Source organism: Camelina sativa, chromosome 4 (assembly GCF_030686135.1).
Source record: "Camelina sativa cultivar CO46 ecotype springtype chromosome 4, ASM3068613v1".
Taxonomy (NCBI): domain Eukaryota; kingdom Viridiplantae; phylum Streptophyta; class Magnoliopsida; order Brassicales; family Brassicaceae; genus Camelina; species Camelina sativa.
The window spans coordinates 26,906,164-26,927,722 of record NC_141883.1 but is presented as its reverse complement, the minus strand read 5'-3'; the positions used below and the strand labels follow the sequence as shown (position 1 = coordinate 26,927,722).

Genomic DNA, 21,559 nt, shown 5'->3' with positions numbered 1-21,559 from the left:
AAAGTTTTGCAATTTTGACTAGGTTTTCCTGATTTTTTTTTTTTTTTTTTTTAATGTTTATAAAGAAGACTAGGTTTGATTCAAATTATCCATCGGATAAGGATAGATGGAATTTCTAGTGGATTTCATTCTTTTAGTTAATACATTTATCGTTTTTAATAGTAGAATTAAATAATTAAGGACAGCAGAATATTATTAAATTATAATTAAGGACAGCAGAATATTATTTGTTTATTGAATTTAATTAAGTGTGACTCAGTCAAACCTAATTTTGATTCTTGAAGGACTTGTCTTTTGTAAATTTCCTTTGAAAATGCTTAAAATCACAAGAATAGGAGATAACGGTCAAACGATAAACCCGTTCCTCGTACCCACAAATTCAAGTAGCGTTTGTGGCAAGAAAATTTAAAACCGTTTACTTTACAAAACAAAAATTAAAAATGTCTTCTATACCCTGAAGTATTTTCCAATTATAGAATTCACTCGTCTTCATAATCTTCCTCTCTCTTTTTGTTCATCATTTTTGAGATTCAAAGTTTTTTGTTTTTATCTTTTCTTTGCTTAAACCGGAGAGACACCCTCTCCCTAAATATAGGTTTGTTGTTTATAACAACTTACACATTTTTTCTCTTTTCTTATGATATACAAAATCGGTAACTAATACACATAGTTTGATCTCATTTGCAGTTTTGATCCTTTTGGGTTCAATTCCTCTGATCCTAACAGTCTTCTTCATACGTTCAAGAATCCTTACGAGGACGAGATCTTCCCTAACGTCTTTGATCTTCTTCAATAGGTTCGTTTGCATTTCTTATTCGTTGAAAGGGAAAAAAAAAGGATCAGTTCGGGTTAAATGATTGTTGGATCGGTTTTGTTGTGAGATTTCATCATCAGACTCCTTGTGTATGTCCCTACCATATATATCTCTCTTCTCGTCTTTCTTAATGTTCCTTCAAAAATATTTATCTTTGATTCTTTCGTTATAGTTAGATCAATGTATATATTTAATTGAAATGATGATAATGAAATATTGGCAGATTAATATTAGGGTACACATACCCTGCATTCGAATGCTTCAAAACGGTGGAGAAGAACAAAGTTGATATCGAGGAACTCAAATTTTGGTGCCAATACTGGTAATACTTATATATAGACAATTGTCATCCCCATTTTTTCATTGTTATATATATATATATTTCTCCTTTTGGTTTTGTTTGACATAAAAAGATAGAAGACAACTAAATTCTGTTAAGTTGGATTTTTCTGTTGGTATTATTTTTTGGATGCAATGTAATATTTTCTACAAGTCTATGGTCTCTAATAGTTTGGGAATTACTGGTACAATTGCTATTAGGATATTAATATTGATATCTCAATGTATGTGATGCACGTATTGATTTTTTAATAGAATAGTTATTTGTCAGTATGAACTGGAAAATATTAATTTATTAAACATATGTATTTGAATAATTAGGATACTCTTGGCGCTAATTTCATCATTTGAGAGGGTTGGCGATATATTTATCTCATGGTAAGTAGTTTTAATATTAGTTAGTTCATGCCCTAAATCCACATTTAAAAATGCATCAAAGTTAATTACTGATATATGCCATTATACATTATTTGCAGGTTACCGTTATACGGAGAGATGAAAGTAGTCTTCTTCGTATATCTATGGTACCCCAAAACAAAGGTGAATGACATATATTGTATATGATTTGTTTAGTAAATAAATAATGTACTAATAGTAACAATAACTTCAAAATTGAATGAAGGGAACGAGACATGTGTATGAGACATTGTTGAAGCCATACATGGCTCAACATGAGACAGAGATTGACAGAAAGATAATGGAGTTGCGAGCTCGAGCTTGGGATTTTTTCATTTTCTACTTCCACAACTTTGCCCAGGTTCTTTTTTTTGTTTTCCACATTTTTATGCTTTATACGAGAATGTTATACAGTAATATAAACGATATTAATATAATATCGATGCACAGGCTGGTCAATCTACCTTGATCCAGGGTTTTCAGTACGTACTCGCCCAATCGGTCCGGTTCTCAGCCGCTGCAGCTAACCCACCGGTACGTACCAACCTATTACTCTTAGTTTTGCCCAAGAAATGCATATATCTAGTATTCAAGTTGGGTAACGCTTTGTATGTGTTATAATTACCTTTCCAGCTTTAACACTTTTTTTTTCTTGTGTACTGCCAAAGCCGATGGAGCGGAACGTAAACGTGAACGCACAGTCACCGGTAGAGGTGGACAATGAACCACAGTCACCGCGGGCTCCAAGACCGCTGAACAAATCTCTGTCTGCGTTGCGATCGCTAGAGAAGCAAACGAGCAGAGGGAGGAAGTGGCCGCCACCAACACCACCACCAACACCAGGCCGAGACTCAGCCGGGACATTCAATGGAGAAGACGGAGTCAACATTCCTGATACTATTCCAGGATCACCCCTCACCGATGCTCGAGCGAAGCTCCGACGTTCTAACTCCAGAACTCAGTCGGCAGCATAGTAACGTACATATTAACGTGACTCAACGGAAGTCCTTAATTTGTTTGAAGATATATAGGGAAAGAAAAGTGAAATGAAAGTTTTGAATTGTTTAAACTACAATATACAGATTGATTTTTTTCTTGTGTTTATGTAAATTGAAACAGTAAGCATTAATACAGCGAGAACATTTGTGTGCTTGTTTCGCTTAATCTTTCTCTGGCTAGGTTGTTCAATCTGGATACAGGTTTGGGTAAATGAGATTTGTTACGTAATGATGCATTTGGATGGTCAAAAATTATACTCAAATAATGTACCAATGCAGCCGATGAAGTGCATTCTCTGTTAAACTTACATTAGTTTCTCGTAACTGGTGCCCCTCTACAACATTACTCTACCGATAAATGAATCATAATCTAATGGTACATTGTATGGAACGCACCTGCCATTGGTTCGTACAGGTTCTGTATTTGCTCCCTCCTTGGAATTGATTTTGGGAGTGTTGTGAGGTAACACATTTGGGATCAGAAGTTGAGATGTGTGTTTGGTATTGGATCATCTCGGGGTTGAGTCAACAGCGGTTGGTGTTATTTCGCCCATTACCGGTGGTGGACTACCCACGTCGGCTATTCCATACTCCCAATCGATAACAGCTTTTGCTATAGTTAAGGATTGCTTAAATTATCATATGCAGATAGATAATTGAACTATAAGAGAGTAACAATTTGCATATTTGCAAAAGGATACAGTCCGTTTTCCAAATATCCGTCATGCTAATTTCAGCATTTGAAAGAAGCCAGTAGTCCGACTCATCATTCTGCAAAAATATAAGACTGACATCAAAACAAGAAAGATTTTGAGAGATGTTAATAAGTTCTTGTGCACAACTTCATAATTCTCTGTTTCATTTTTTTAGTCTTCCATATTAAAATAAGCAGGAAGATGACTTACTTCAACGTCAGAGGGAGTAATCTTAAGCATTCCTCCTACTTGCTCCTGCAAATAATTAAGATCAGAGGTATCGCCGGGTTGAGGAAGAGGATGATCGTGAGACACGTGATGCTCAATAGCAGTTCCTGTGTTATCAACAGTTAGGGCTTCATTGTCATGGTGTCCTGAAGATCCAGAGCTAGAAGCAATAGGCAAGCATGCTGGTGGTGCTGCAACACTCCCATTTGTGTCTTCGAACTTCCCTTCAAATTCGCTGAATAAAAGCATGTAGCGAGAGAGTCAATTTTCAAACTGAAGAAATCTTTGTTTTGCTATGTTCAATTATCGGTATATCGCAATCAGTAGAGGACACATCGAATGAACGAAAATGTGAATAACAACGTTTCTATTATTTGTTTTACAGCTACTCCAGGAGGAATGCTTCTATGTGTTGCTAACTGGGAAAAAAATTCTAATAAGTAAACACCAGACTAAACCTTTTATATGTTAAGACATTGTCTTTGATTATGTTAAATATGGGTGACTACTATTTCAATTTTAAAACGAAATTCTGCTTTGGTATATATATACACACTTTGAAAAGATAGAAGAAACTAGAAGCCAAGGCATAAATACCTGACGAGGTATACGTCAATAGGTCCCATTGTACTTCTAAGAATGATCCTGTATCTCCTTTGTGGGTGGTCAACCGCCTGTCAAGTAGAGAAGAAACATTATCAGAACGTATTGGAATCTAACAAAGAATAGCAGATGTCTTGTAAAGTCGCTGAAAGAGACTAACTTCATCTGGATCAGGCACTTCCAAAGTTGTGCCATGAGGAGCTTTGACGGCTATCAGAGTCTGGTTCTGCAGAAACAGCAAAGAGAGAGTTAAGCTATAAGTGAACAAGTAAGTCTTGGGATCGACATACATACAACCAGTTGATCAAATACCTAAGGATTAAACATTTGAAATAGGAAAGACAGACCTGGAAACCTGGTAAACTTTTGATATCCTCTTCAGTAACAAATAGCCATCTGGACAATGTGAACGGATTGGTTAAGTGTCCATCATAACAATAGCACCATCTCATAGCAGAAACAAACTAGCCATATAAAAAGATAGACCAACAGAGATTTTTACTTTTGATTCTTTTCCTTTTCGCTCAGATCTCTTAATCTTTCCTCCGTTTGTCTGAAGAAAAGTTGTTAAGCGTCAGCATTGGTTGAGTAGATTAACCACAACAACCCAAAACTCTCTAAATGAATGCTATGAAACCTGATTTGATTATCTAATGCTTGCTCCTCGAGGGAAAGGTTTTCAATTTCTGCCTGTAAGGAGAAAATAAGATCATTAATCAAACAAAGCGAGAATCTAAGTGCAAGGTATTTTACGATTTACATGCAAAATGAAGTTTAAGTGTATGCTATTTCACTACACCTGTATTACAGATACGTCAGCATCCACATCGTCAGGACTCGAAGGATCAACGCCCCTAAGCAAGTTTATTGATCATCAAGTGAGTTTATATGTAATTAAACGATTAAGGAATATCCCAATGAAGCAGATACGCGGAAAAATTAGGTACGAACTACATAAGCATACTATATAGCATAACTAAATCATAAAAAGTCCTCACTTCCAAAGTATCCGATTCTTGAAAGGCTTTTCGATGAGATCTATCCCCTCCAAAACGTTTGTAATATCATATATACGTCGTTTCTGGACCTCTAATGTTTCTGCAGCTTTGTTTAGGTCCAGCATTCCATCTTTGGCTTGTTTAATTAGATTGACAAACTTTTTTGTAAGGAGACCTGGCCAGCTTTATGTCAGCAACTTCACATACACTAAAACATATATCGAATATAAAGAGATACTCGTATAGAGTTGCTAATTACCTAGGGAACTGTCATAGCGGCAAGGAGTTAGTGGTACAGGAGAACCTGCAAGTTTACCCGAGACAATAATCAGCCCTTCAACCTACTTGTTGCCCTAGACAGTCAAGAACACAAAGGATAAGAACATGGTTAACCGGCAGCAACCTAGAATCCTACTTACCAGCGTTAGTTGAGATGGGTGTTTGAGGAGTTGACTTATTTCCTTTGGCCTTTGACTTGATGTTGACTCTGCCCGTCTTTGTAGGAGTTTTACAGGGACTGCTATTGGAACCAGAACTTGTGAATCCATTATTAGATGGAGCAACAACCATATCCATTGTCGACTTTCTCTTCCGTGACTGCAAGAAAAAAATCAACCTGTTATTATTAACTTGAAAGAAGTTGGTCAAAAGAGATATCATCCAAAAGGCTTTAAACCTTCCTACACCAACGCTTTGATATCAAATTAGCTTATGCTCAACACTATGTGAAGAAATCAACTTAAGAGTATACTGATTACTGAAAGGGAGGGGGAGCAATTGAAGTTCAATTTGACACACAATTGAACACCCCAGGCAATAAAATTGCACAATCAGAGCTCATCTGACATAGGAATTGAAGAAATCGTTGCCGATTTGCGTCAATTGGGTGTAAAATTGAAACCACACAATCAGACAAATTTGTGGGGAAAATGTACCATCGCGAAGCTAAATTAACGATAAAAATTGGGATGAATCCACAACAATCTAATTAAAATCAGAGTCAGAAGCAAGCGAAATCCGGAAACCATCATCGAATCCTAAAAAAAACAATCTCACAAGGCGAAAACCCCCAAAATCGAACAATCAAAAGCACCCAAAAATTAAACTCACGGGAGATCTAACAACAACAGCATCCTCATCCCGATCTACAACACCGAAGCCATTATTAACTAAGCTCCTATCGGTGTTAAGAGTGAGCGAAGAAGAAGAAGAAGAAGAGGTAAATCGATGGTAATCATCGGAAGGATGAAACGGAGGTTTTGTTGAGGCGAAAGCTAAGTGACGACGTAAAGGTGGGACAACGGGTGTAGATGTAACGAGAGACGAAGATGACGGCGGATGGTGCGGCGGCGGCGGTGGCGGCTGAGAAGAACCGGGTGAAGATCGTACGAGACCAGACATGGATCGTAGTGAAAACGTGAGTCGGATTTGTTAGATTCCGATGATGATAAAAACGACGGCGGTTGAAGGAAACGAGGGTTTTTTTTAGTGTTAGAGAGAGAGAGAGAGAGAGGAAGAAGAAGAACGAAGAATGAAGAAGGAAAAAAAAAGAAAAGAGAGCAAAAAACGAGGGAAGGAGGGAATTTTATGTTGGGATAGATGTGGAGGGAAGGGAAAGCCTTCTTCACCTATTAATTAATAAAAAATCCATAAATGAAAAGAAAAAAACATGAATATTAGTATTATTTTCTTTTTCTTATTTGTGCCCCGGAGTTTTGTATTTGATTTTAGATTGACCCTACTTACTTTACGTTTATTACTTTTTTGTTCCTTTTTGTAACGGGAATATTGAGATTTTTTTTATGTTGTGTGTGTGTGTTTTTGTTGTTTTAAGGGTGAAGTAGAGTCCTAGAGAGTGCGATCTAGGACTTGTATTTTGAATTGAATCTCTGATTGATTTATTTTTAAAGGTGTAGTCGGTAAACAGATATCTGCAAATATTGATTGGGATAATTTTTTTTTTTTTTTTTTGTTTATGTAGTACATGTGCTGCTGTTTCCGTTATGATATTAATAATACAAAACAACCTACTCGTTTTGAAATTTATTTTTATCCTTTTGTACTCATTTGTGCTTGTTGTATGACAGTGCGAACTGATTTATATAAAAAAAAGTGTAGATAAGTCACTCTTGGGTATGACTAAACGAGTAAAAATGTTTTGACGACAACAAAAAAATGGTAAGTGATAATAATAGTTAGAAAAAGTAAAATAGAAAATGGTAAGACCTAAAAGTGGCAAAGTTTTTGTACCGCTTTTTTCTTGTCCTCCAGCGTAGTAAGTTGGTCACAAGAAAAGCGTTCATCTTTTACCGTTTGATCACAATTTCACCTAGAGAGAGTGTTGTAGTTTACGACCGTAAGTTCAAAGCCCGTTCGAGACGAGATAATGTAATGTTGTTATCAAGTTACAGCCCATTTGAGACGAGAGTTGTTATCAAAATCGATTTACAGACAAACCGATTTGCATAAATGAAATTACTAAACCCGATATAAACTTAGTTACGGTGGAAGAGGTCTCCAGGTTGGCGTTCAGGGTTGGATGTGGTAAAAGCATTGCTTATATAGGCTTATAGGAGAGTCAAACGTGTGAGGTATCGTTGGTACATTTCGGTTTTGAGTTGTTTGTCACAACTCACGAGCGTTAATTTAAAGGGAACCCGAAACAAAACATCTAAAACAGAGAATCTGATTACTGACCAATGGCAAGTTTCAGGAAACCATAAAGACTACAAGCTCTCGATCATCAAGATTCAAACCCAATTGACCTGTTAAAGACCAATCATTACTAACTCGTAACGCTAACCTGTTGGCATATTCATCATCTTCTCTAGTCTCTCCAGATTGTAGAACCACAAATTCTGAGCAAATCGGAACTCTAACAAGGTTTCTGATCTTACATACACTTTGATCACTCTCGGTCACAACAATACGTATAATCTTACCAAGAATCTACATTCTTATCAAGATATTTAATCTTACCATCTCTCTCTCTCTCGTGTCTCAAAACGTAGGCAGAGAGACCGGTTCCTTCATTCTTATGAGTTCTTCAGAATCATTCAATACAAAAATAATGTACCTAAAACAAAAGCAAACCCACATGAATTCTCACCAAATCTCAAAGCCCATATAGAGAAACAAAAAGCAAGAAAACAACTCTCACTCACTTACTCTTTTCCAACGTTCCAAGTTCCCTAGGCACGACAAAACTCTATAAATCAAGACTCTTTTGTACAGTAACAAGGCGAGAGGTCTTCAATGGCGGAGAAGAATCACAACATACCTCCAATGTATCCCGAAACCCAGCTTCATTCGTCTTCAACATCACCGGCAATGGGAACCTCACTCCTTTCGCCGCACAAGCCTGATGCCTCGGTTTAATCCGGTTCTCCAAACTAAACGAGAAATACTGAGGAAACTCAAGTATCTCTCTCACATCTCTCCCCATCTCCACCATCAGATAATTCAACTTCGGCTCATAGTTCTCAGCGATGCTGTAATTAAACAGCTGCGGGAACCTCTTAAACATCGCGGCGGCGCTACGCCGAGAGAATCCTAGCTTCTCGAAGTAATCGATCCGTGGTACGAGTTTGTTCTCAACGCTACAGGAGAGCAGATACGTGTGTTTATGCGGATCTAAGATTCCGATTCTCTGGAGAAAGTAAAGCGTTGGTCTGAGCTGGTGATCGACGCTACAAGCGAGGAGACGAGGACGACGGCGTAAAGCTTGACGGAGGTCAAAGATTGAGTCGACGCCGACTTCGCGGAGGAGGAAAGTGATGACTGGGATTGTGTGTGAGTTTAACGGCGAAGTGAGAAGCTCAGGGCACATGGAGACGAGTCGGCGAAAATCTTGTAAGGTGAAGTTGATTGGTGGAGTGGTCATGTAATCGACGACGGATTTAACGGCGGAGAGAGCGGTGGAGAGGAGAGGAGGGTGACGGTTGATTAGGGTTAAGAAATCGATCCCGAGTGAATCGAGGTAAATGAGTTTCTCGTGGATTGAGGATTCTAGGGTTTCGGTGGTTGTTGTTGTTGTTGTGGAGGTGAAATTGGTGAAATCTGGGGATTTGAAGAGCGATGAAGATGAAGAAGAAGAAGTGTTTGGTTTGAAGGAAAGTGCGGGAAAATGGTGGAAGCGGAGGCGAGAAAGAGTGGGGAAACTGCGGTGAAGGGAAGGGAAAGAGGAAGAGAAGAAAGAGAGAGCTTCTTGTTGCATTGTTCAAGAGACATCTCACACCACTACATGGATGATTCGATTGACGATGAAGCTCTCTCTCTCGCTCTGTGAAGAAGGTAAGTGATGATGATGATGATGATGATGAAAGGATAAGAGTGGAACAGAGTGTGAGATTTTTGAAGATTGGGATTTTGGTGAGAAAGGAAGGAGCAAGGGGATAGCATATCCTTAACCGATCCGGTTTAAATCAAAACTTAACCGGTTTATTTCAAATCAAAATTCGATTCGTTGAAGCTCTCGCTCTCTCTTTTATGGTTTCCTTTCTTTTTATAAAGCCCACTGGGCCGTATAAACGCTACATCTTTTTTAACTTGATTTGTGTGTATATATTAATCTATTTCACAAAAAAAATTTCCTTCAAGTAAATCAAGTTTTTTCCCTCTAAATTATGGCTAACAAAACCGTTACGAATCATCCATATATTTTTAGAAGCATGACATTTTTTGCTCTAACAATCACTGGAACAATGATATAGTCGATTTTGAAAACTTATATATGAAAAATTCGTCATATCGTCAAGGATTTAGAACCAGTCTTAGATTGCATCCAACAACGTTGAACGAAATTGTCCAAAAAAATTACACTGTTACTTTATAAAGACTTGTGTGTGTATGTGTTAAGACACAAATAGATTAAGACACAAATCAAGTTTTTGAATAATCACCAAGAAGAAACGAAGGTTTAAAAAAAAAAAAAAAAAAACAGTAGACTAAAATACGAATGGACAAATCTAAGAGAAGACGCCTTCTGAAGTGAAAGCGTCAGTACGTATTATCGTCCCACACCATTTTGGACACAAAATCGTCGTGCTTTGGAACATACTCCTGCAATTACAAACATGCGTTCAAGCAATTTATTAGTCTTCTTTTGGCATTTTGATACATTTAGTGTATATATAAATTGAATAATAAAAGTTTAGCGAAAGACGTAAAAAAAACCTCAAGAAGTTGAAGTAATTGAGGAGCGTTCGGAGCCGAGACGATGATGCGACGTGCGGTGGAGGAGACAAAGCCTTCGTCCACTGCCTTATCTATAAACGTCAATAGTGAATCGTAGAATCCATCCACGTTCAATAGTCCCACCTACATTTTTTTTTACTTCACATTATGTACAAGGGGTCTTCTCATGTATGTGTATGTTTACATGTTTCAATCAATTTCTAATAAGCATTCAGAATTAATACGTACGTACGATATGATTCTGGAGTACTCTTCAATTATGAATTTAGTAGTAACGTTATAATAAAGATTTCACAACCTTAGTTAAGACATTATTCCATGCATATATATAACTTCAACCCACATGCGTAGATTCTATTACGACACATGCATGACACATATAGCCTATAAAAACATACTTAACAAACATCTCTAGTTTCTTTAATATGTTTTGTCGGATAAACGTGATTACCGGCCGAAAACTCAAAGTAATGTATTTCATGTATCTACACAAATTCAATTTAATTACCGGTTTAGTGTGGATTCCAAGTTGAGACCAGGTGATAACTTCCAACAGCTCTTCAAATGTCCCATATCCACCTGTTTATTGTTTGTCAAATAACACCACATACACTAATTTATCAATCTTCATGATCATATATATATAGCCATCTTTAATATTTTAAAATACATAAATTGAAAAAGAGTATAAAGAAAGCAAAAATCAAACCAGGAAGTGCGATGAAGGCATCCGCTTGGCGACCCATTTCAGCCTTCCTTTGGTGCATAGTCGATACTGTTATAACTTCTCCGATTGATTCACCGGTTATCTAAGCACAACATCATTTATACAATCATGTTTTGATTCACATATATATTTTACTAAAAACTCATCATTTTTGACGACACAGAATATAATAGAGTAAATAACTTTTAATGTATGACGACGGCTGTATATATACATTTAAAACAAAAAAAAAATGTAGAGTAGATTTGTAATTTACCTCTCTTGGTGCTAGAGACTTCGGAATGATCCTGCCCATAATATCAACATCTAATGTAAATAATTATCACTTACATATATATTAAATCATCAATTTCGTTTAGTCACCTTACTTTGTAATGGTCAAAGTTTTTTTTATCCTTTCTTTATTTTCTTTCGGTTTAAGGTTCATATATCTTTGAAACATTAAACTTCAATTATTAGTATATGTTTAAGTAGAGCTAAAGACATGCATCTGCCTTTTCACTCATTGGCCATAGATTTTGTCTAAATAATAATATACAAAAGCGAATCCAGAGCATTTTTTGTTTTTTATCATGCTACTTTATAAGTATATACATATATCTCGGAGCAATCGAATTGCTATTTATGATAATGTTACCCATATGAAAGGCAGGACAAGAACATGGGAAGAACAATAAAAAGAATGATGCAGTGTCGCCTTGAACGTATAGACAAATTGACACCTCTAATTTTATATTGTTTAATAACCTTTTAATAATAACTATGTATATATATCTAGAGAGAGAGAGAGAGAGATAAGATACCCAAGAACATGACGACCACCATCATGAACAGCCTGAGAAATGAGACCCATTAGCCCCACGCTTCCTCCTCCATACACCAAATCGATGTTCCTCTCCACCTTTCACAATATGTGTGTTTTATTAGTGTTTTAAACAAGTACATTTTATTCTATATGTATAAATTTACTAGTTATAAGTATCATTAGGTTTTTTTAATTCACAACACGAAGCATGGTGGGATTTTGTTAATTGAGGAAGTGAATTTCAACCTTAATGTAAAGATTAAACGATAATAAAACTACACAGTGATATATGATAATTAATTATCCATTATACATCAAGCACTTAAATAATACACATATGTCTCACATAGCTTGATGCTTCATCTATAGTTGTATATCTCTGAAGTTATTTTTAGCTAATGGTTAAATGTATTGCAAAAATGGAAAAATACTTGGCATATATAATACTAGTAAAAACCAAAATCTGTTTATCGTAATAGAATTCTTAATTAGTTATTTAAATAAGCATAAAGTGACGAATGATGTAAATAAAAGTGTGGAAATAGAGAGAAACCAGTTGGTGGGCGAGTTGGAGAGCAGCGTCGTGATAAGTAGTTTTGTTGCCGGAACTGCTTCCGCAGAAGACACAGATCCTCCTGAATCTTGATTTTGTCTCTTCCATTATCTCTCTCCTTCTGTCTCTTTCTGTCGTTTTCCTTCCTTTTTTTTTTTTGGGTTCTGTCACTTTCTAAACTTTTTATTTATAGATAGATATCTATGTTTTGCACACAAAAAAAGAAAAAAGAAAAGATAGATATCTATGTGAAGAAGAAGTATACAGATTTGGTTAAGGATCCAGGTAAGGCTGGCTATTATATAATTTGATCCCGCAGATTGTGAAAGCTTTTTTTCCTTAACGATATAGTTTAGAATGTGTATTAAACTTTTAAGATAAAAATATGAATCAGAGTCATTTTGCATACATGTCAAACCCATATTTCTTTTCTCATCATTTTTAATTTTTATTTCTTAAAATCTGCTATTTTATCTACCAAACACTTTTAGTTACAAACTATATATTCTTATAATTATGATAAATCAATTGTCATTATTACTACAAAACTACCATGGGAAAAAAACTACATAAATAGATATTAAATACATTTTAACACGTAATTTTTTAAAAAATAGAAAATTATATTAAAAGTGTAATGTTATAGGCATAAAATTATGAATGACGTAGATGATATATTATTTTTAAGAGAAATAACTCACTGAATTTTATACTTATGACTTAAAATTGATATAACATTCTCTTATAAAATATAATGGACTTGCATTCATTTCACGAATATAAATATTCTTTCAGAATAAAATGAAATAAAAAGAAAATTAACCTTTATATTAAGTTTTTGGTATATACTTTATATGCATGCCTCTATTTATTGATTTTCATAACTCAAACTCAATCTGTTTTTGTTTAGATACTCCCTTTGTATCATAATAGTTGATTTTTTAGGATTAGCACCAAGATTAAGAAAAATTATAAATGTTGTATTATTATTAATTACTTTTGTTTTTTATTCTTTATAATACTCATTTACTTATATTTTTCTCACATTTGTCATTCAAATACATGTATATATTTAATTATTCATTATAAAAGTAAAAACATTAATCCTACTATATTAATTAAGAAGTACAAAATTAAAAATAACCTTAAAAAGTGTAAAAAAATTACATGTAATTGCCATTAGAAATTGTTAAATGAAGGCTAAAACTGGTGAGGCTATAAAAGATAATTAGTAATTATTAAAAATTAAAAAGCATACTATATTAATTAACCAAAATCGTGGGGTTAAATGGATAATCAATCCATCTAAATTAAATACAGAAACCAAAAAATCGAAACCAAAAAAATATTCCTTTAACAAAATCTTTATCCTCTTAACAAAAAAAACTCAAGCCATGAATTCTTAAAAGACTTAAGTTCTTTCAAAAATGTCTATAATCAAAGGTTTAAACTATTTTATTCATTGTTACACCCTCATTTTTTTTATTGATGTCATATTTCTAATAAACATATTAAAAATTGAAAAAATTGTTAAGATTCTAAACTAACAATTTCAATCACAAACCATTATAAATAATTTAATTAATAATTAACTATTAGAAATAATTTAATTAATAATTAACTATTATAAATAATTTAATTAATAAATTATTTTTGCAAATTTTTCTAAAATAAAATGTTTAGCCCGCTGTTTACCGCCAGTTAGTACCTAGTTAATTATTATAAGAGTAACTATTTATGCAATTGTGACCTTGAGATTGCAATTTGACTCTGATCACAAGGTACGTAATCGGACAAGTGTCTCACAAGAATCCAGGATTCGATTCCGTCAAATGCCTTGTTAAAATGCTTTAATTAAATAATTGAATAGCTAAACCATATCTTTGATTGAAGAATCGGTCACTATGCGTATCAGATAAGCTTACTTCTTATTAGTCACCAAATCTGTAGAATCTTTTTGTATCAGATAAGTTTACTTCTTATTTAGTCAGCAAATCTGTAGAATCTTTTGCTTTCATACCCTGTAGCTAATTTTTCAATGACAATAGTACACCATGGTGCCTATAGGCCCGTTACAGACTACGTAGTACACAGGCTAATATCTTCGTTAGCCTCTACGACCTGTTAAAACTTTTAGGATCAACAAACCAAAAAAAACTGATTACCATAACAAGTATGGTTAATTGACAGCTCAAGAATCACAGAGAAATTCGAATATGGTTATACTTGATATTCACAGATATGTATCTATTGTTATGTCTAAGTTTGATTTATAAGTATTTTATTAAAATGATTAGTAACCATTTTTAAGTAAGGATCGAGTTCCACGTTTCAAGCTATGCCTGATGTCGAATTAGTTAAGAAGAATTTAGTGTAGGTTATCTGTGGGTGAGGTCTGGTTTAGACTGCAACCAGTTTATTGTCGGAGACTCTGACTGATTCGGAGGTTTCGAGAAGGCTGAGAACAATTCAAAGACTCTTATTGGCTTAGAGGGTTCCTTGTTTCTTCTTCTAATGTATAATAAAAACTGTAGTCAGTGAACCATTTCATAGCGATTTTGTGGACAGAGTATTAGTATATATATTCCCAGACGTAGATCTTGTCACATCGACCGATTGAACTGGGATAACAATTTTGTGTGACTCTCTTGTTTCATATTGAATCAACTTTAAAAGATAGAGACACCCAAAACAGAGGGTACAACCAAACCAGGGAAAACAAATGTTAAAGACTCGTCAAAGAGTCTTTTGCAGACACTTGATTATAATTTGAATTGAATTGTCCCTCTCCTTTTCACACTCTTAATTTGCAATAACTCGCGTGATTAGTAGATATCACTATAAAATTGAAACCGCCATATATTTTTCTGGTCAGAATGCGGACTAGTAAATATCAAATACGTAAAATAATGTTTTATTTTTATATATAAACAGTAAACAAGGGAATATGAACATATGTATGGCTCTACATAAGGTAAGTCAAAATGTTGCGGGAAAAAAAAATAAACGAACCAATGTATGTGATGGGCTAGAACAGGACTTAAGACTTAATAATCGAAGTCGCACTTAATCGGGAAAACGCTGGAGGAGGTTGTAGTTCCGTTGGAGGTACTTAAAGGAAGCCTTAGATCATCACAATTAACCTTAGGCTTAATCTTCCGAAACTTCAAGTCCCCAAGCTTAAACCTAACCCTAAGCCTGAACTTGATCTCTATATTGTAAACACCGGAGACCCTCTCCATGTTCAAAGTCCGAGACTGTCCTGCGTTAAAGATTACAAGGTTTTGGCCTTGGAACGTTGGTGTGAGAACGGTTGTGTTTTTGTGTCCTTGATAGAAAGAAGTTAACGTGATGGAACTAAACCGCTTTCCCTCGTAGTAGGCATGAGCGTCGATCCTGTCGTAGTAGACTCCGATCCTCTTGTTAGGGTTGCGGACAGGGACAGTGAGGGCTAGGTTATACCTTAAAATATTATCTTGGGAAGTGTGGTCAAAGCGGGTAAGGGACGCATCGGTCACGTGGAACTTGATGGCACGGGGACGGACGATGAGCCAGAAGATGAGAGCGGCTACACCGAGGATGACAATAAGGGATATGATGACTTTGGCGAAGAAGCTGAGGAGGCAGCAGCCACAGCCGCGACCATGCCCACGTCTGTAGTAGCCTTTGGGAGCCGGTGGTGGGACAGATGGACCGTAGAAGGCACCGTTGAGAGGTTGTTCAGCCATGTTTTAGTAATTTTGTGGAGATCGAGTTGGAATGAATGGGTATATATGGCTATAAGAGGTTGATGTAAGTCCTCTTTATATACACTTTTTCATTTATGCGTTAGTCAATTTATTAGATTAAGGTATTGTCACGCTACGCGGGATTTGGTTGAATTTTTGACCAGAGATTAATATTATGCAATTGTAGGCTTGTGATGTTGCGCCAAAACTTCCAATAACGAGTATTTATTATATAAGATTATATATGTTATCTCTCTCGTCGTCGTACGTTGGTTTCTAATTATACTTTTCTAGTTTCTAGAGCCTAAATGGCCGTCTACGTCAACATAGTTATGTCTGAGTTTTTTTTTTTTTTTTTTTTTTGTCATTCTTTCAAAAAAGCTATTCAATTTAAAAGTTTAAGTAGAGGCGAGAGATTTTACATTTTCCTCTTTTGACGTAAATGTATTAATTAGATTTTGTATTTTACATTAAAAAAATGAAATATCATGTTTTCCCACAAGAAATTTAAAAATTGGAAGATTTTAATAGAAGATGCCATAAAAAAATGGAAAAGAGCTACATATAAAAAAAGGAAAACCAAAAACAAGCTCTTACGTCCATCATGATTAAGACAAGCTCCTTGCTACTTCATAACGGTTACTAAATTAATCAGAACTTTGTCTCTATATAAAAAAGTTACGATATAGTAGTAATATTTCGTGGGTTGATTCTAATAATTGTAACTCCCTCCATAGTTCTTCTATTTGCATGTGAACCTTATTTTTTAACAATGTGCCTGCCGACTTCCCAAGATCATTAAATGACAACCTATATCTAAAACACTATAAAAAGACAAACAGAACATCTATAAAGCTGATTTAATTGTCCCCTCCAAATAATTCATATATTTATTTCGAATCTGATATTGGAAAAGTCGAAACCTTCTTATCTCCTCCAATCATTCTCCTCCTCACATTTTACTTTTGAAATTGATATCGTATATTTTAGATCTAAGTCCACTAACCAAAATACACATTCCAAAATTTTTATGTGACATGAAAGTATAGGCTAGTGGCAGATTCTAAAAATCTAACAACAACATTGTATATAACTATAGTGTCATTGACAGTATAAATTTACGAGAAGATCAAACAGAAACAAAAGGGTAGACGAATCAAACGATATAGAAGCAAAAACATTATCCAAGTAGATGAAAATTGAAAAATAGTAAAAGCAAACTTCAACGGCGTCAAGGTTGTGTTCCTTTACCCCTAAACGTTGACACTGCACCTACTGGCCATCGTGTACTTAACGGCGTTTTCGCCGACATGAACTCCGGCGGCTTTATCAGCGAGATTCATATAAGCCTGACAACGGACATGGAGATGATACTTACCAGTGATAAGAGTTCCAACCTTCCACCTCACGCGCCCGTCGGCGCGTATAATCAACGAGACTAACCCTCGGTTCTCCTCGTCGCCTAGAGCCAAGGCGTTGAACGGAGCGATGGGGACAGCGTTGCCGTATACGAAAGGAGACCAAACGTTGTCTTCTTTATGTCCTTGGTACGTCGGAGGTATGGCCGTACGTAGTGTGATTTGCTGGCTACGGTAAGTAACGTAGACGTGAAGACGGTCGTAGTAGATACCGATTTTGGAGTTTGGGTTACGTGAAGATATTGTGATCTGAAAGTTTGAAGTGAGGAGGTTAGGCTGCGAGAGGTTGAAAGCGTAGACGGTTGTGTCTTGGAGTATGAATCTTGGTTTTGTTGGTTGGAGGATTACCCAAACGAGAAAGATTGTTATCAAGACGATGATGATGAAGCCGATGATTGCTCCACAGATTCTACTGCCGGTTCCTCCTCCGCCACCACCGCCGTGGCTTCCGCAATCTTTAGTCATTGGTATTATATATTTACGGGTTTGCCACTAGGCTTCGTTGGATGGATGGGAAAGATGTATGTGTGATGGAGAGAGTGAGAGCGAGACTAGCTATGATTAATATTTATATTGATAATTTAGAAGTGGTATAGTTTTGTGACTTTATTCACCATTTTTCTTTCTAATTTACACTTAGCTTAGGCTTTTAGAAAATAATGAGTCATATAGATGCAGTGTCTTTAGGTAAGAAGTGTGATTTTTTAGTTTGATAATTAGCATTCAAAAAGTTACGTGGAGAAAAGTAAATGTATACGGATGAATGTGTTTTTAACCTTTAACTCGAACTATATATGAAGAAATGTATCTTTTATCTATGGATAGAAAAAAATGTAGGGAAAGGAAGGAGTGGACATAAATTGATATTCTTAAAGTTTATGACTTTATGATATTTAACTTTTAGTGTGGCTTCATCTACCCTACCATTATTCGTGCAAGGTTCCCCCATGACTGTATCAGCTAAGCAAACAATTGATTAATAATTGCAAGAAATTCATGTTTACATATCCACATTGCAGGATGAGCTCTTAAAGGACGAAATTACCCTACCCAAAGAAAGGTGCTCTGATCTTTTTCCGGTGCAGAACAGAAAAGTTCATACTTATTTTTCAACCCACCCATATATTTTCAACTATCCATTGATTGTTTTCTTGACTAATGTCTTTGTCTCTTTACTTTTTTATTTACATCTTATTTGTATTATGCTTTGGAGTTAGGAAATATTAAATTTTGAACATTAAACAGATTAGAACATTCGAAATACGGATATTATTATTGATGGGTCCAAAAACAGCATTTGAAATTCACTCTCAAACGATATATAATAAGACCGAACAAATGTTTATTACATAGGTTGCACTTGCCACTTGGATGGTTGATTAAAAAAAAAAAAAAAACTAATCAAATCTTGTCGCATATTTGGCTCTTTCGTTCTTATAACAATTTGTGTGAATAGCATAGAAACTACAGAATTTAGTAATTTAGTAAATTTATTTATAGGATTCGTTACTAGAATTACAATGCAGAACAATATTAAATGTTTTTTTTTTTTGACAAAATATTAAATGTTTCTTAAAATGTGTATTGTTATTGAATCAAATTGTCCGTTGAAAATTCTTTCGAACACTTAGGGCATCTCCATCAGTAATACTTAGTGAGTGTCTCTTTATTTAAAAAAAAATGAAAAATTGAAAAAAATAGGAAAGAGGGTGTGATAGTATCTCTGCACACACCCATTAAGACACTATTTGCCAGATGTTTACTTGTTAATGGTTAACATTTTTAAAGAAATCAATTATATTAAAATATGAATATTATTAAAATTTGACACACATTTAAAGACATTACCGATGGTAATGCTCTTAAAAACAACTCCAAAATCTTTTGGATATAGGCAAATCTTTGGCCCAATAGGCACTGAAAATGATTTTTTGGAATCAGCCCAACACCATAAGATCACTAAGTTTTGGTGCAAGTAAAGCAAGTAACAGTACGATTATATACTTAATGAAACCAAACTTAAACATCATCAAAGTAGTCTACTTTTTGCCATTTAAGTACAATTCTGAATTTGAGACACATACTGACTGACCCAAAAACTAAAGAAAGGATATTTGGACCTTGAAATCACGCTTAGTCTCTCTACTTGGTCATCTTAAAACTTTGTCCTGATTATTATTTAACTCCTAATTAATACCCAAGACCTCCTAATTATTAGTAAACTACTCGAACTTGTCCCATCAGAAAGTCCAGTTCTTGGAGAAATCCATGTCTGGAGGCAAATGATAATGACACTCATCCTTCTGTTGGTCCTCCTGCATTGTACCCGTAGTAGTCATTACTCCTCTCCTTCCTTTGGGTAACTCATTCTTCTCACTTTGATTCCGTTTCCTTTGTTCTGCTTTGGCTCCAAGTAAAAAAAACAAAAAAAAAGGTCAGAGATTTTGTCCTTTTTTTGTTTTGTACCAACCAAAAACATTGCAATAGTTTCCACTCGAGTTAAAGAAAATATTTTCTTAAGTAGTGAAGTCGCTTACTAGGCTTCTTGAGGGAGTTTAAAGTCTGAGTAGTAGTAGTAGTAGGACGGTGAAGAGGGGAAAACGCCGGTTCCTACAGATTCCCTCAAAACGTTGCAGTTTCGATTAACCAAACCTCTACTGTGCAACCGTGCCTCTTGTCTCTGTAAAACCTTTGCTCTATCTTGCTGTGACTGCAACGCAACCACCACCACCACTCAAAAGATAGAAAAAACGATGGAACGAGAGAGAGAGAGAGAGAGAGAGAGAGAGAGAGAGAGAGAGAATGGATCAACAAAAGAAAGTGACAAAGTTTGCATTTTTTATTATTTACCTCATTCTTGCGGATCTTTGGAAGATGAAGTTCATAAAACGGTTCAAGCATGGACCTTTCTCCGTAAAATCTCTGATTAGCTTTTGGACCATTAGACCTTAAAGACTGAAAAGAAAGCCACACCAAAACAACATCGTGAAAGTTTCGAAACTGTGAAACAGAGGAAAAAAACGAAACTTGTGAAAATGTGAAAGAGAGAGAAAAAGGCAGGACCCGGAGAGTAGAGGGTAAAGTAGGAACATGTCTGGGTTTAGGAGGAGGGAGAAGAGACAGCGAAGAGAACTGGTCAGAGAGTGTATCCACCACGACGTCAGAAACGTACGGATGATCACGGTGGTTACGGCTGAGTGAGTTGAATCCTTCGACGGACGATCCGAACAGATGAGAACGAAACCTCAGTTCTTCCGTGTAACCCGAATCAAAACGAAACTGATGATTTCTCGCCATGAAAAAAATCAAAAGATTGAAGACTGAAGACTCTCTCTTGGAGAGAAAGCAAAAAAAAAAAAAAAGCTCTGATTTTTAAAGTGGTGGGGTTTGACGTTACACATTAAAAAGACAAAAAAATTAAGTACCCAATTTTATTTTGTTTGTTTTTTCAGTTATCACGCGAGTAGTGACTGCGAATGTCACGTGATCCACTCTATCACGCGCCCGTTATCTCCTTCAAGCACCAAACATCCAATAATATGATGACACGCAAAGAGAACCAGAACCGTTGGCGCGTGTAAAAAACGTATTGAGAAGTGGAGTGTTTTAAAATCAGTTCTGCAACCGCCGCAGACATACGCAGCCACCAACTATGATGCCTACACGTGTCAGAACTGTTACCTATTTCGTAGTTTCATTATTTTATGAAGTGTGTGCTTGTGTATGTTTCCTTTACCGTGCACCTTCCTCGACTCTCTTGTTACTTACTAGTTATTACTAACAAAATGACTTTTAGAAAGGAAAAAAAAAAAAAAAAGCACGTTTTTTGAAGGCTAAATGAGGTGTTTTATGTGTATGTATGAAAAAGATTGTACTAAGTGCCAACTTTTCAGGAGGATAGGAAAAATGTATTTGCATCGGAAAAGTAAACTAAATAAAGATAGAAATAGAACTATAGAAGATGGTAAAATATTTTTGGGTCCAAAATGGGCTCATCTTACGCTCACATTGAGACCATTTATGTAGGATCACAATGTAGATTGGTTGGTACATGGATTAGT

General features: G+C 35.5%; 6 protein-coding genes and 1 pseudogene across 13 annotated transcripts; 1 reads left to right on the top strand and 6 right to left on the bottom strand.

Annotated features, from left to right (window-relative positions):
- The first annotated feature begins 369 nt into the window (after window positions 1–369).
- Window positions 370–2,713, top strand: LOC104782015 (HVA22-like protein j). Of its 3 annotated transcripts, XM_087510927.1 has the most exons (9): window positions 468–595; window positions 688–796; window positions 844–903; window positions 1,038–1,136; window positions 1,475–1,531; window positions 1,630–1,693; window positions 1,776–1,910; window positions 2,000–2,083; window positions 2,218–2,713. In XM_087510927.1, the coding sequence occupies exons 6-9, from the start codon at window positions 1,649–1,651 to the stop codon at window positions 2,521–2,523; spliced, it is 570 nt and encodes a 189-aa protein (XP_087367053.1). In that variant the 5' UTR covers window positions 468–595; window positions 688–796; window positions 844–903; window positions 1,038–1,136; window positions 1,475–1,531; window positions 1,630–1,648; the 3' UTR covers window positions 2,524–2,713. The 3 variants fall into 3 exon arrangements, with proteins under 3 accessions (XP_087367052.1, XP_087367054.1, XP_087367053.1); XM_087510926.1 differs by having other exon boundaries at window positions 370–595; window positions 688–903; XM_087510928.1 differs by lacking the exon at window positions 844–903 and having other exon boundaries at window positions 457–595.
- A 70-nt stretch (window positions 2,714–2,783) lies between these two features.
- LOC104782016 (transcription factor E2FA) lies at window positions 2,784–6,722 on the bottom strand. The gene is made up of 13 exons (XM_010506828.3): window positions 6,182–6,722; window positions 5,491–5,668; window positions 5,331–5,375; window positions 5,072–5,246; window positions 4,873–4,927; window positions 4,711–4,763; window positions 4,576–4,626; window positions 4,421–4,469; window positions 4,234–4,299; window positions 4,068–4,144; window positions 3,453–3,705; window positions 3,249–3,318; window positions 2,784–3,154 (listed from the first exon to the last, which is right to left on the bottom strand). The coding sequence occupies exons 1-13, from the start codon at window positions 6,470–6,472 to the stop codon at window positions 3,057–3,059; spliced, it is 1,461 nt and encodes a 486-aa protein (XP_010505130.2). The 5' UTR covers window positions 6,473–6,722; the 3' UTR covers window positions 2,784–3,056.
- A 1,017-nt stretch (window positions 6,723–7,739) lies between these two features.
- Window positions 7,740–9,530, bottom strand: LOC104782014 (protein SEEDLING LETHAL 1, chloroplastic). 5 transcript variants are annotated; one of them, XM_010506823.2, is made up of 3 exons: window positions 8,352–9,530; window positions 8,240–8,262; window positions 7,740–8,147 (listed from the first exon to the last, which is right to left on the bottom strand). In XM_010506823.2, the coding sequence occupies exons 1-3, from the start codon at window positions 9,285–9,287 to the stop codon at window positions 8,072–8,074; spliced, it is 1,035 nt and encodes a 344-aa protein (XP_010505125.1). In that variant the 5' UTR covers window positions 9,288–9,530; the 3' UTR covers window positions 7,740–8,071. The 5 variants fall into 5 exon arrangements, with proteins under 5 accessions (XP_010505125.1, XP_010505127.1, XP_010505128.1 ...); XM_010506825.3 differs by having other exon boundaries at window positions 8,236–8,262; window positions 8,352–9,439; XM_010506826.2 differs by lacking the exon at window positions 8,240–8,262 and having other exon boundaries at window positions 8,352–9,459.
- A 388-nt stretch (window positions 9,531–9,918) lies between these two features.
- Window positions 9,919–12,715, bottom strand: LOC104782013 (cytokinin riboside 5'-monophosphate phosphoribohydrolase LOG2). Its single transcript, XM_010506822.3, has 7 exons — window positions 12,353–12,715; window positions 11,798–11,895; window positions 11,251–11,281; window positions 10,977–11,076; window positions 10,776–10,846; window positions 10,247–10,390; window positions 9,919–10,132 (listed from the first exon to the last, which is right to left on the bottom strand). The coding sequence occupies exons 1-7, from the start codon at window positions 12,458–12,460 to the stop codon at window positions 10,070–10,072; spliced, it is 615 nt and encodes a 204-aa protein (XP_010505124.1). The 5' UTR covers window positions 12,461–12,715; the 3' UTR covers window positions 9,919–10,069.
- A 2,535-nt stretch (window positions 12,716–15,250) lies between these two features.
- On the bottom strand, window positions 15,251–16,128 carry LOC104782012 (NDR1/HIN1-like protein 10). The gene has a single exon (XM_010506821.2). The coding sequence runs from the start codon at window positions 16,078–16,080 to the stop codon at window positions 15,400–15,402; it is 681 nt and encodes a 226-aa protein (XP_010505123.1). The 5' UTR covers window positions 16,081–16,128; the 3' UTR covers window positions 15,251–15,399.
- A 1,013-nt stretch (window positions 16,129–17,141) lies between these two features.
- LOC104792370 (NDR1/HIN1-like protein 12) lies at window positions 17,142–18,071 on the bottom strand. The gene has a single exon (XM_010518502.3). It carries the CDS (start codon window positions 17,961–17,963, stop codon window positions 17,334–17,336), a length of 630 nt encoding a protein of 209 aa, XP_010516804.2. The 5' UTR covers window positions 17,964–18,071; the 3' UTR covers window positions 17,142–17,333.
- A 1,412-nt stretch (window positions 18,072–19,483) lies between these two features.
- Window positions 19,484–20,862, bottom strand: LOC104782010 (uncharacterized; annotated as a pseudogene). The gene is made up of 4 exons (XR_015597219.1): window positions 20,562–20,862; window positions 20,349–20,453; window positions 20,036–20,208; window positions 19,484–19,896 (listed from the first exon to the last, which is right to left on the bottom strand). The product of XR_015597219.1 is annotated as an uncharacterized LOC104782010 (transcript).
- Between the last annotated feature and the right edge of the window lie 697 nt (window positions 20,863–21,559).